General features: G+C 52.7%; 1 protein-coding gene across 2 annotated transcripts in view; it reads left to right on the plus strand.

Moving 5' to 3' along the window:
• Positions 1 to 14,497, plus strand: part of AHRR (aryl hydrocarbon receptor repressor) — a 64,089-nt gene that overhangs the window by 44,273 nt on the left and 5,319 nt on the right. For both annotated transcript variants that reach the window (XM_030856487.3, XM_070045122.1), the window contains 4 exons: positions 3,269 to 3,358; positions 9,489 to 9,618; positions 10,506 to 10,642; positions 12,215 to 12,402. In XM_030856487.3, the coding sequence (XP_030712347.2) occupies positions 3,269 to 3,358; positions 9,489 to 9,618; positions 10,506 to 10,642; positions 12,215 to 12,402 (545 nt within the window). The remainder of the gene's footprint in view (positions 1 to 3,268; positions 3,359 to 9,488; positions 9,619 to 10,505; positions 10,643 to 12,214; positions 12,403 to 14,497) is intronic.

Consider the following 14,497-nt stretch of genomic DNA (forward strand, 5'->3'; position numbering starts at 1 on the left):
CCTGCGCTCTAGAGCCCACAAGCCACATCTACTGAGCCCGTGTGCTGCAACTACTGAAACCGGCACGCCTAGAGCCCATGCTCTGCAACAGGAGAAACCACCACAATGAGAAGCCTGCGCACCGCAATGAAAAGTTGCCCCAGCTCACCACAACTAGAGAAAGCCCACGCGCAGCAACGAAGACCCAACACAGCCCAAAGAAAAGATAATCATAGGGTTTTCTCCTTAGATCTATAAATGTGGTGTATTATATTAATGAATTTCTTAGTATTTCCTGATATCCAACTTTGCATTCCTGGAATAAATTCATCTGGTCGTGATGTATACTTTTCTTAATGTGAAATTGAAGTCTGTTTGCTAATATTTTATTTAACATATTTGCACCAGTAGTCAAAGTAAGCAATTTTATTTTTATTGTATTTTCCTTATCAGAATCAAGTGTCAGCGTTATACTTCTTAAAAAGAATTAGAAACTTTCCTTCACTTTCTATTTCCGAGACGATTTATGGGGCATTGGTGTTATCTGATTTTTAAAGATTTGGTAGCATTCCTTTTTAAAACCATCTGGGCCTGGTGCATTATCCTGGGTTAGTTCCTTGATAACTTTATTTCTTCTACGGAAATCGATCTTCTAAGGTTTCTATCTCTAATGGGTCAATTCTGGTAAATCAATTTCTTGAGTATCATTTTTATTATTTCCTCACTATCTTTTTAATGTCTGTAGGATCTGTAATGATGTATTCTTTAAAATTCCTGATGTCCGTAATTTGTATTTTTCTTGATCAATCTTGCTAAGAGTTTATCAATTTTATTAATCTTTTTAAAGAAGCAATTTTTCACTTTGTTGACAATCTTTATCATTTAACTGTTTAAACAATTTTCATTGTTTTTTCTCTTATTTTAAATTCTTCTTTCCCTCTCCTTACATTGTATTGTCTCTGCTTTCTCTAGTTTCTTGAGGAGGGATTACACACTTTGTTCTTTTGAAACAGTCATTGTAAGCTTGCTGGGACTTTATGTTGCCTTTTCTGCTTATATGTAACTTGAAGTTCATCACCTCTCTGTGTTCTCATCATGATGGGGGTGCAGGTTTGTGTAGTTTTACCTATTCTTGTTGTTCTCCATCATCTTTTAGAAGTGTGGGGATTTGAATTTAGGTGGCTGCCTAGAAATCTTCGGTATCAGTCATTTAAAAGCTCTTAGATATTGATATGTATAAACGCTAATAGAAAAATCAGCACATGACATGCGCGGGCAGTTTACCAAAGAAGAAATACAAGTTATCAATGAATGTATGAAATTTTTTCAATCTCATTAATAATCAAAGAAATGAAAATTATAATGATGGTAAGATAATTTATCACATAAAATTGGCAAAGATTAGAAAAAAAGAAAAAGGTATCCAGCATGGTCAAGAATTAAGGGAAATGGGTATTATAATACACTGCTGATAGCTACAAACTTCATAGAAGTTAAAGTCTCTATATGTCTGGGGACTTCCCTGGCGGTCCAGTGGTTAGGACTCCTCGCTTCCACTGCAGGGAGCGCAGGTTCGATCCCTGGTCAGGGAACTAAGAGCCTGCATGCCGTGCGACCAAAAAATTTTTTTAAAAAAAAAGGTCTCTAAATGTCTGTATGTTAAAGATTCAAATTGAAAAAGTTTGAACACCACTGTCCCGTTGCCTGAACCTCCCTTACCTCCAGCTTCTGTATTGGCCCAGTAGAATCAGACTGTTCCTACCTCATGGAGGTGATGCAGAACTGGATGAGCTGTTCCACATATGGTGCCTGACGCTCACCAGGACCTACACAGAGTGTGCTGCCGTTTTCTGTATCAAAGTGATGATGATGATGCCAGAGGATAGATAGATACAGATAGGTAGGTAGAATGCGCGTTGGCATGCGCTCTAGTGGCCGTGGTCCCTCGTGCGTCCTCACTAGTGATGGTTCTGGGAAGCCTGTGCAGGAGGGGTTGGAGGGCCTGCTTCTCGAACAAAGAGAGACTTTAAGTTGAGCCCAACACAGCACATGCCACAATAGTTACAGATATAACTGAAATTTAATAATCATAAAAATATTGTGAATAACATACATGAGTAAATTTAAAATCAAGGTGCAATGAGTGCATTACTGAAAAATATTTTTAAATGCCATAATTGATATAAGAGAAAAATCCTGAATACACTAACAACCATTACATAAACTGACATGGGGCTTCCCTGGTGGCGCAGTGGTTGAGAGTCCGCCTGCCGACGCGGGGAACGCGGGATCGTGCCCCGGTCCGGGAAGATCCCACATGCCGCGGAGCGGCTGGGTCCGTGAGCCATGGCCGCTGGGCCTGCGCGTCCAGAGCCTGTGCTCCGCAATGGGAGAGGCCACAACAGTGGGAGGCCCACGTACCACACACAAAAATAATAATAAAAAATAAATAAATAAACTGACATGGTACTAAAATCCACCCCCTTTCACTCACCATCTCTCCCAAAATGCACCCAAACTGGAGGATCTTAGAGGTGAGGTGAACCAGACTTTCAAGGAATACATCATTCTCATCATAAATAGTGGGTCCCGAGAATGAAAAAAGAGGGAAGATTAGGTATACTTGACACCAAAATAAAGAGAGAAGCTTCTAGGCTGGATTTCCTTAAATATAAATGAATATTTTGTAAGTGAAATGAATCAATTCCAAGAGCATATTAAAAATTATGATCAGATAAGGTTTACCGTATGTAGGCAAGAATGATTTCACCATCAGAAAATCTGTCACTGTAACTCACCACATTAATAGATTGAAGAAAATCTATGTGATGATTTCAGTAGATATAGAAATAGCACTTGATGGAGCTCAACATTTTTTCATGATAAAAATTCTTAGAAAAATCAGAACATGATATAGAGGAGGGTGCCTGAATGGGGAAATCCACAAGGTGGCATAAAGGTTCTGTCCTGTTTCAGGTACTGACGTGTCATCTCATAGTGATGGTGTATATTTTATAAAACATGAATTTGATAATCATTAGAAAAAGAAGAACCCTGGTCTTGAGCCTTATAAACCGTGACCAGGTTCCCGTGCCACCTGCTAGCTTGGGACCTCTTGCAAAATGGTCATAAATAAATTAAAAGCGGGCCTTTCTGGAGGTTATGAATACAGACCACAAAACGGGGGAGAAACGGTTGAAAAGCCGAACAGAATCAACGCTTGACTTTTTCATTTTGAGTGATTTCACAAAGGCATCTTGGCGCCAACTCGATGTTTTGTTTCTTCTAGTCCCTGCACGGCTTTGCTCTGGTGGTGAGCGCAGAAGGGATGATATTCTACGCGTCAGCAACGATCGTGGACTATCTGGGCTTCCACCAGGTAAGCACAGCTGCTCTATCTGCTGCGGTTCGGTTCTGTTACCTTGAAAGTACGCGTTGTCTTCAAGGTTTAAAATGTCTCTGAAATCAAGCTTCTTCTTTTTTTATTTTTTTTAAATCACGGAGCTTTTGTCAGATGAGGAGTTGCACACCTAGCTTTGTCTAGGGCCCAGGGTCACAGCGAGAGGCATGACAGTGTCCTGGGCGTCCCCCGTCTAAAGGGCAGCGACTTGTGCTGACTGAGGCCGGGCCTCCCGGGCTCCTCGCCGTGAGAGGCTGGTCAGGGCCAGGGCAGTGGACCTGTCCTCATCTGTGCATTGGTGTCTCAAAGCCCAGACACGAGGTACAGTCAGGACGTAGTGTGTTCTGGAAACGCTCTTGTTGGTGTACAGATAATTCATCTGGAACGTTGCCCCAGGCCAGCCTAGCTTGGATGATTCCAGACCTTGGGGCAGAGCTGGATGGAGTCCCATGCAACACTGGGTCCTAGAAGGGTGGCTCAATGAAAAGTCCCAGGAAAGGAAGAAGGACCTGGCTTGGCCTCCGGGAGGGAAAAGAAGTCTCTCGTGAGAAATCCCAGCCCAAAGTCACCAGCCTGATGGTGCAGCCTCCCGGCTCTGGAACTTCGACGGCTGAGGTCTGAGGACAAGCCGGGCACCACAGTGGCCGCAGCTGCTCTGCCAGGGGCCACCCCCCAGACGCAGCCCTCTGCAGGGAGCTCGCGGTGCGGAGTTATCAACTCGAGGAAGCCACGGGCCATAGGCACTGGCACCCTCCCTGAGGAATTCAAGACAAAAACAGGTGGATTTGCGAGAGAACAAAACAGAACCTGGAGGAACGGAGAACAGTGTGTCTGTCCTCAGGGCCACATCCGGAGGCAGAACCTATGCAGTGATTCGCACGGCTTAATATACAGAATTTACTTACAAACTTACACTAATATAAGTTTAGTGTAAAGAATCATCGCCTAGTGACACAGGATGAGCGAGAAAGGGCTGCAGACACAGTGGGTGCAGAGGGAGCAGTGCCCGCAGGGCGGAGCCCCGGCGCCCGGGAGGAGCACTTTTCGGAGACCACGCCCCCGCCCCACCCCCCGTTGGCTGGGGCGAGGCGGCGGCCCCTGGGGGATGGAGAGTCCCCCGAGGCGCCCACCCGCTGGGACGCTGGCGAGACTGGGACAGGGGTGCTCGCCTGGAGGTCGTGGACGGCCCCGCGGGGCCGGGGTACCTCTGCCGGCAGAGGGGAAGTATCTGCAGAGCCGGGATCAGAGCCAAGCGAGGGAGCGGGGACAGGCCAGACTGGCGTTAAGAACGAAAATCTCCCTGGATGGGCCGAGCACCAAGGGGGTGCCCGAAGCTGAGGGCAGCGGAAGCCAAGGTGTGAGAGCCCGGTCCCCGACAGGCTGAGAACTGAGCTCCGCCAGAGCCCCTGAGGCCGATGGGGCCCGCGATCTAATTTCCATGAAAATCCTCGTTTGAATCGTTTTCGATTCCTCCCACGCTCGTTTCCAGGTTGACTTTCCCGCCACCTGGACCCGCACAGAGTGACCGCCAGGCCCTGTCCTGGCCCCGGGACCGTCTGGGCGGCCTCGCGGGCAGCGATCGCGCGGTCACTGCCTGTGGCCCAGCAGCGGGCGGAGGCGCGGCCCCCGCGGGGGCGTGGCCTCGGGGAGCCGGCTCCGCCCCTTCGAGTCGGGGTCGCCCGACTTCCTCCTCCGCGCGGTGGGGCTGCGAGGCCGCGGCCGGGAGCCCCAGGGCGCTGGGGGCGCTCCTGACGCGGGAGCTGGGCTACCCGGTCCGCCTTGCAGCCGCTGTGCGGAGGCCGCGCTCGCACGAGGTCGGGGGCCGTGGCCGGGGTGCAGGCTCGGGCTCAGGGTCCCCTGGAGCAGCGGCCCCTCCAGGACGGCAGGTGACTCCGCGAGGCCGTGGGCACGAGGGATTCCAGCCCCAAATAGCGAAGCCTTCCACGTGCTCCCCTGGAGGTCGTGTGCAGGATCTGGATCTAGAAAAATGTGGTTCGGTCTGCCTTTTGCGTGCTCAGAATTTCTTTTCGTTCCCATCACTGTCGCCTGAGTTGCTCTGTGAATTCTCCAGACACCCAGAGCCACCTGCCTTTGGCTGTAATTCGAAGGTCTTACCAGCTGGTAGGACCTTCGTGGGAAAAGCCCTGCAGAGGAGACCTGCTTCCAGGTCTGAACTTGCTAATTGGCTCTTCTGGTTTCTTGGAACTTGGTTATTTCCGCTGAAGCGTTAGAAGTGAAAACAAAAAAAAGTTTTGCCTTTTATTATAAGTAAATTGTTTCCAAATGCCATTAAATCAGGCCATGCCTCTAGTTTATGCGAAATATTTCATGAACACGCTCGGATTGCTTTGTGCTATTGTAAGCTTCTTGCGCAAAGCGCCTCGCGAAGAGTCAGGGACGAGGTATTTCCTGGCGCAACCTGAGTGCAGCGCTCCAGCATCTTGCGCTTAGCGCTCTCGGAGACGAACGGATAGGCTTTAGATGTATATTTTAGTCGCTGTTGCCGTTTGCTGTTTCAAGATGTTGTCTGTTCTCTCGGAGGTCTGCGGTAGGGGCAGCTCGTCCCCATGTGAACCGGGGCAGATGTGAGGGTCTGTGGAAGGAATCCACGGGCATGGAGAGTGGATATGCGCCCTCTCTGCACAGAAAGTAGAGATGGTTACTGCTGGAACGAGCCGTTTGTGAAAACGGTTGTATCAATACTTTTATCCTCAACTCCGCCAAGGGTGGTTTAGAGGCAGGATGAAGACCGCCTGACCCAACCAAAGCAGGGCCTGTTTTGTGCTGTTTGAATCATTGTTACCTACTCTCTTCCCTCCTTCTCACGTTTCCCACCATTTATTTTTCTTGACCTCATTTGTAGGAATCAGACCCTAGGAGATTAGGAAGGGCGAAGGGCAGCCACACTAGTTGCTACCAACTTGGTTTCCTCACCCCAGATAACTGGTCTTCAAATTCACCTTGGTCAGCGATGTCTCCAAGTCAACCTGCCTCCTGTGCCCGTTAAGCCACAGATCCACACCTTGCGTCCCATTCGTGAATCATCTGAGGTGTGTGGAGACGGCAGATGGGGCAGCAGGGAGGCCCTGGGGTTCTGCGAGGCTTGGGGTCACCTGCTAAAACGCACCAGAGAATAACCTGGATCATCAGTTTATGGTGAGACGTATCCAGCGCTCACAGGTCAGCACAATTGTTTTCCTTTAATCAAAACCATGGAGGGGAAAATGCCGTCCATCAAAGTAGGATGGAAAAACACCAGATTCCTAGGAATGAGTCAAGCAAATGATATGCAATATCTCCACACAGAATATAAAACATTATTTAAGGAAGATCCAGGTAAATGGAAGGGTATGCCATATCATGGACTGGAGGACTCGATATTATTATCCTAAAGACATCAGATCAAGTTATAGAATGACATTAATTAATAACACTGCCGTAAAAACCGAGCAGCTTCTCTGAGAGGAAACTGACAAGCTAATTGGGAATGCAGAGGGCGGAGCATTCCCATCGGCAGGGCGGTGGGGGGTGTGATTTTCCCTGGGACGTACAATCCCGGAGACAAGACTGCCCGTCGAGCTCAGTGGCTGAGACGTGTGGGGTTGGTGGAAGATGGACAGGTGGACCCACAGGACAGAGCGGAGGTTCAGAGCAGCCACGGGTTTACAGTGAAGCTGGTGCTGCCGAGAGGTGGGCGGGCGCTGGTCTCGTCAGTAAATGGTGCTTCGTGAACTGGATCCACGTGAACAAAATGAGTCTCGACTCCTACCTCACACCGTGCACAGTCAATGTGGGGTGGGTGGTGGAAGCTTCTAGAAGATAACAGGGCAGAGTTAGGAGGTATATGAGGACGGAGTACATAGACAGGACAACAACTCTAAAACCCTGTCCATGAGGAGAGATTGATGAATCAGGCTGTGCCAGACCCATTAAGAGAGCAGCAGGGGAGGCCAGGGAGTGGAGAAGAGTTTTGCAAAGGAATCCACCCAGGAAAGGACTCCTGTCCAGAAGGATGAAGAGCGCTGACAAACCGGCAAGACAGCTTGACGGAAATTCATGGGAAAGACAGAAGCGAGCAACACGCACACACACACACACGTCTAAAAACCAATAAACATGTGAGAAGGTGTTCAATTTCATTAGTCTTCATGACGTGCTAATTAAAACCATCAAAAGAAACCATGATGCATCCACCACCGTAGCTCAAAAAAAGAAAAAGCGTTGAGAATACCAAAGGTTGGCCAGAACATAAAGCAACTGGAGCTCCACACACTGCCACGACGGAAGTGCGTATTCGTGTGCTCACTTTGGACGGCCGTTCGGCCTTTTCCACTAAAGCGGAGGCTCTGCTCACTCCGTGACCCATTCATTCCGCTCCTGGGTGTGCATCCAACAGAAACGCCCTCGAAGACACAGCAGCAGCCTCTGTAACAGGCTCAGACGGGAAATAACTCAGAGGGCCCAGCAGTGAGAGGACTAATCAGTGTGGTATGTTCTGACAGTGGAGTACCACACGATGGTGGGGCTGAAACACCGCCGTCACACGCAACTGTGATGTGACACAGAGGTCACAGCGCTCCATTTACATCCAGTATCAGCCGGCAGTGCGGGGTTCTGCGCCACGACCGCCTCTGGGGAGGGTGGAGGGAAGGGGTTCTGAGATGCTGTAGGGGTCCTGATTCCCGACTGGGTGGTGAAGCTGCGTATTTATGACGTGGGCACTTTTCAGCCTATGCGTTACGCCTGAATCACAAAAGTGTGTTAGGAAAGCATGGCTATGGGATGTGCCCTTGTACCCATAGAGCTACCAGGTGAGGTGGGAGCCTCTGGTGAGAGGGAGCCTCCAGGTGAGGCTGCCAGCTGCCAGGCGGGTGAGAACCAGAAGGTGCGGCAGGTGCCACCAGGTCTCAGCAGGAGGGAAAGTCAGGTGTGCCCACGTCCACCATGAGTTGGTCCCCAGTCACGCCAGACTCCCTGACGCTGGATAGCACTGACCGAGGACCACCGTCATTTCTGACCTCAGGGTCCTGTCGTTCCTGTGAAAACAGTGTCTTGGGCTGGGGGGCGCACAGGGGATAGAGTCCGGCCTTCGAGTTACGATCATACTCATTTTCTGCCTTTCTGAGGCTACCCGTTTGATGTCCGGGGGCCAGTTACAGGAGGACCTGTGGAGAGATGCGGCACCTCATCCACTCTGGGTGGGGTTACCTGTTACCTTCTAAGGAGGTAACGTCATTTGTGAAGTCTTCATCCTTCAGGCACTTTTCCTCCATCTAGTGTTACAGGGATCCAGTTGAGAAATGATGGAAACTCAGAAATGGACCAGTTGAAGAGGTCACAGACAGCACCTGGCGGGCTGGGCTCCCAGGCGGGTAATGAGTGATGCCCTTCAGTTAAGAGAGGGTAGTGGGGAGATGTGCTCCAGGCTCGTCATCTGTCGACACTCTGCGGACGTTTTTGCCGACAACAGCAACCGTTGAGTCTAATGAAGCCAGTCTTCGTAGCCCGTGGCAGTGGCCTTTGTGCCCCAGACCGCAGTTTCCCAGCATGGACCTGTGGGTTGGCCTCTGCGTTCGGGGCCCGAGCAGGTGGGAGGATCCAGCACCAGAGAGAGGGCTGTGGACTGGTGGGTCCTTGCGGCGTCCTACCGGCGGTGGTGGTGGTCAGGACTGGAGGTGCTGGCCTGGCCCCCATCTCACCTGGTGGCCCCCAGCTCACTTCACAGGGATGCTTTCTTAATTAACTTTTGTGATTCAAGTATAACAGGCTGGAAGGTGACCAAACACAAACGCACAGCTTGGTGAGGTTGGAGTCAACTTGGAAAAGTGGGTATCTTGACCCCAAGCGACGTTTGGTCTCTGAGTCCCCGACCTGCCTCTGAAGGCACCGCCTGGCCTGGGGGGCACCCGCAGTGTGCCCGGCTCTGCGCCTCGTGAGCCGGGTGCCTAGTGTCCAGGCCATGTGGTCACGTCCTCCGGGGAGGGACTTTCTCTTCACAGGTGTGACTTGCCTTTGACAGATGGAGGAGCATTTTCGCAGTTATTAACACTGGAATAAAGTGTGGCGATTCACTCAGGGTAAGGCTAAAATGACTGTTGCCATGTTCCAGACGGACGTGATGCACCAGAACATCTACGACTACATCCACGTGGACGACCGCCAGGACTTCTGCCGGCAGCTGCACTGGGCCATGGACCCTCCCCAGGCTGGGTGTGGGCAGAACCTGCTCTCAGAGACAGGTGGGTCTTGGGGGCCCTGGTCCAACTCAGACACGGATCACCCCCTTTCCTTCCCATCCAGTTGGTGCAGTGTGGATGCCCCCTCCTCGGAGACCTCGTCCCGTGCCCCGCCCCGCCCTCCTCCAGCCCCGCGTGGCTCCCTGGCTCCCGAGTGCCCCTGCATCTTGGGCTGCTGCTCTGTGCCCCCCGGGGCGTGGCGTGAGGCCGAGAAGCCACGGTACTTGTCTCTGGTTTTGCAAACTCCCCCTCAGACGCACGTCTTCCAGGAAATTCCTTCCACTCACTTTAGATTTACCAGAAAAAATCCCCCAGAGACTGTTGTCTGTTCAGGGACGTTGCCCCCTGGGAGCGAGAGCCCCTACAAAGTCCCGGATCCGTGGCCCCTGCCCACGGGACGCACCGGGCAGGCATCCAAGTGCCCAAGAGACTGCAGAGCCGACGGGAGCTCGAGGGGAAGGGCGGCGTTCATCTGGGGTCCAGAGCGGGGGGAGGGAGTGCTGGCTCTCCCACACGTCTCCCCACGAGCAGTCCGTGATTCAGGAGGACTTTGCAGCACACCTTCACGCAGCAGCATGAGTTACCCTGTAAAGTTAGAGAAAAGTGCAACCCCCGGGTGCCGACACAGTTTTATAGAGCTCAGAACCAAAAACCCTGAACTGGTCAACAGTCTCACGTGTGTTCGTCACACACGCGGTTGTACCAAAATGCCGTTTTCGAGGGCAAAGACCTGACTTAGTCAGGGCGGGAGGGATGCTCAGGGACAGGTGTCAGTTTGGGGCAGGCGTGTGTGTTATGTGCTGATAGCTCGCTGTTACATTACGAACTTGCTTATCAGAGTGTGTTTCCGGTTTCTCCCTGACCACCACCGCCTGTGCCAACGCGGCCAGGAGAGGACGCCGTCCTGGGGAGGCTGCTCCGGGCCCAGGAGGGGGCCGCGGGCTGGCCCACCGAGTACTCGGCCTTCCTGACGCGGTGCTTCATTTGCCGTGTGCGCTGCCTGCTGGACAGCACCTCGGGCTTCCTGGTGAGTGAGCGGCTGCTGGGCGGGAGAAGCCAGGGGCCGGGGTGCTGGCGGCACGCGGGCTCCGGCCTTGATGCGGCAAGGCTGAGTGACGGCGGGTGAGTGAGAATGAAGTGGGAGGTCCGCTGGGGCGGATGAAGCACGGGCAACCCCCTGCACCCCGCTGCTCATCTCTTACTCAGGCAGTCAGCTGGTTGTCCAGAAAGTCTTTTGTCCTGATCATACTTTGTTCTCAGTTCTGTGGGAAACTAAGATAGTTTTCCCTCTGCGTGGATGTAGGTAGATTTTACTGTACAGTGAGGCAGAGATCAAAACCTAAGCTGAAGTGAAGCTGTGTCAGAAGCACCGAGTAGAGGAAACAAGCAAAAGAAATCAGTTTGCAAAGTGTCTCATCATACTTTACTGCGAGGTTGGTCACTGCACGTGCACGTGCGGGAAAGGGGTCCGGCACGGGCAGCGGAGCGCCGAGGACAGGGCAGTGGGCAGCGGCATCACGTGGCCTCCGGGCTCACCACAGCTACTCCTGAGCCTGTGCAGAGCCTGTCCACACCCGGCAGGTGGGGCTGCCCAGGGGAGCCCGTTGTCGAAACTTCAGGAATATAGAGATCCAGCTGATAGTAGGTTGGCAGCTCGAAATCAGCCATGGTGGGAATTTTTACACCGAAGAAATCGTCAAAAACTAAAAGTCAGGGCTTTTTCCCTCTGGAGAGCTGGATGTTAAAGATGTCCCAGCACCGCTGCCCTGACTGCGCCACCAAGCATGTGACCATCACATAGCAGGTGCTCTGCAAGCATTTGTTCACCCAATAAAGTCATAGACAAATGGAGGGATGGACAGATGGATGGGTGAATGAAGGGATGGTGGATGGAGGGAGAGATGGATGGACAGATGGAAGGATGGAGGGAGGGGCGAATGGACAGACGAGGGATAGGGAAAGAGTGCAGCCATCCTGTGGGCTTATTCCTCCATCCAGGGCTGGGGCACCCTGAAGTCACCTGTGAACTAACTCAATTATAGAGCAACTCTTCCATAATAGCGAGATCTTTTATGTTCTTTTATCACAAACTCCAGAGTTACTTTCTGGCTTTTTAACTCGCACCATGTGCGCTCCAGATAAACAACTCAAGTTGTCCCTAAGTTTTATCACCATGAATGACAATTGTCCATGAATGACAATTTGGAAGTGGACGGTTAATGCAGAACAGTCCTCAGAGATGATCTGCTCCAGCAAATCCTCCTGGGGGGCTGCCTGGTGGCTCCGGCCAAGTCCATGTACATTCACACCCCCGAGTGAGGGCTCGCACACCCTGACACCCATGAGGGCACACATGAGAACACACTGGAAGGTTAGAGGATGTTACGGGGATGCTAGCGAAACCCCGAGTCATTCAAAGGCGGTAGGGAGCGCCTGTCCCAAGGGCCAGCGTGGAAGGCGCGTTGGTTCATGGCTCCTCAGAGACTCGGGATCAGAGCTCTCTGGCTTTCTGTCCCCGGGAATGTGAGCTCCACGGCCTTTGACCGCGTCGATGATTCACTCTGTGAACATGCCTTCGCTTCTGTCTTTGAAACACCAGACGATGCAGTTTCAAGGGAAACTAAAATTCCTGTTCGGGCAGAAGAGGAGGGCCCCGTCGGGAGCCGCCCTGCCCCCTCGGCTCTCCCTGTTCTGCGTCGTGGCGCCCCTGCCTACTGCGGTGAAGATGCAGAGTGTGTGTCTGAGGGCGAAGCACAGGGTGGACGCCTCGGCCACGCCGGACACAAAGTGAGTCAGAGCCCCCAGCAGCCGCGGTCCCATCCTGGTGGTTCAAACACAGCGTCTCCACACTTAGTATCTTCTGTCTATCCCTCCTTCATTTCCAGCAAGGCATGTAATGAGAAGCTTGTTGTTGTTAAAGTTACTACATCACGTAGGAAGCAGCTATTGGAAAAAAGAAAACCTTTCACTGATACTTGTGGACTGTGGCACAAACACTGCTGCATCTCTTCATGCCTAAGCCCTCCACTTACCTGGGCCCGTGTCCCCCGTGCGGGACGGGAGGCCGGACCGCAGCCTCCCTGCCTCTCTCTGCGTGCCCTCCCTCAACACCAGGCCCACCGCTGGGGCACACGCTGCAGACAGGCGTCCCGCACACATCGCGCCACCCCGCGACTTCTTGGCTCTCCAGAGTTAGGTTTTCTGGGAGATTCCTGTCTGTAATTCTAGGGATGGGCTAGGTCTGTGTTGCATGGGTCAGGTTCTGGGAGAGAGTAAGATGCTGTGCGCGTGCAAACCGTGTTTCCCGTGGTGCGAGGGAGACCCCGGGGAAGAGGAGAGGCGTCTGAGGTCTGCCTTTCTTCTTCCTCAACACCCTCCCCTGTGCCGCGACCAGGGGCAGAATGTCAGGAGACCCGAGTCTGCAACCCGCTTCTTTGTCCTTCCTCAGTGCCCAGGTTCCCCTCTGGCCCCGGCGCCCGCTCAGATGGCCGGGCTCTGAGCCCCCTGCGCCCCCACTCCTGCCCCGGGTTTGCAGGCGGAGCCGCGTCTGCACGGCCTCTGGGTCTCGCACGCGCCGGCTCGTTAAGACAGCAGTTTTCTGGAGCATTTAAAAATTAAATACACATGCCTTCTTTTTTACAAAGGCAGAAGATGTTGTAATATAGGAGGAAGGAAAAACAGAATGCCCGCGGGGAAAAACTCTAAAAATAACTGATGAAGCAACTAAAACGTGAGGTGCGACAAAGCACGCAGATTACGCTCGACCACACCTACGCGTGTCTTGCCGGCGAGACAGCTCTGCCGCACCTGCTTTCTCCCCACCACCTGGGCTAACGCTGGGGAGAAGTACCCTCCACCTGCCTTTGCCGTCTCAGAGCTCTCTGCTTTCGAGCTCTCTGGCTTGGTGATGGTAACTGGGCCCCACACGATGAGCTCTTCTCTTCTGTATGTTTCCCCAGCCGTACAAACGAGATGGAGGGGAAATCGTCCCCTCCTATCGCTTTTCCTAGAGGCCCTGCTGCCCCCCGGCGGCCACGCGGGGAAGCGCAGGCGTGCGGACGGCACCCCCAGCCAGGGCCGCGCAGGAGCCCTGAGCCTGGGGCGGTGGGTGCGGGCTCCCCGGCTCACCTGCCACTGCCCTGGGCGGCGTGGACACCTGGACGTCCCTCGGAGGTCTGGCGAGGGTCTGTGCGGTGAGGGTTACGATGCTGCCCACAGAGTGACCGTGCAACGAGTACTAGACACACATTGTACAGAACATCATTAAAACTCGAAGAGAGGAAGAGCCAGCCAACATTTTAGGAAAGAAGCAAATAGCCTCTCTCGACTTCAGGTTTTCTGGAGCTGAATTCGGCTCTGACCTGAATTCGTAACCGGCCTCGGTGCCTGCGTCATGCCCGTTCCCTTCCGAGCTCAGAGGCTGTGAGGAACTAACCCGGGAGCCCGAGGCCCAGGAGGGTTGCTCCGGAAGGGACGTCGTGGTCGCTGGAAGGCATTTCAGGTCCTTCACAATTTTTCCTGAACGGGACTTTGTGATACCCCCTCACACCTAAATGTTCACAGGCTCTGTGTGTGTGATCTGCACCCCGCTAAGGGTGACACTCCAACCTCATGTCTCTGTCTCCATCTCTGTCTCCGTCTCCACCTCTGTCTCTGGCTCTGTCTCTGGCTCTGGCTCCTACACAGACGCCCAGAAGATGGAGAGGTAGGGCCAACTGCAGTGCAGGAAGCTCTGGCTTGTGGCGCCGGTCGGACGGGGTTTGAATCCCATTCTCGTACCTGCTATAGGGGCAGCTTTAGGCAAATCACTTAACACCCGTGAGCCTTGTTTTTGCTTTTGAAATATGAAGAAAATATGATCTCCCAGGATAAGTTGCACATT

This window comes from Globicephala melas, chromosome 3 (genome assembly GCF_963455315.2).
Source record: "Globicephala melas chromosome 3, mGloMel1.2, whole genome shotgun sequence".
NCBI classification, from domain to species: domain Eukaryota; kingdom Metazoa; phylum Chordata; class Mammalia; order Artiodactyla; family Delphinidae; genus Globicephala; species Globicephala melas.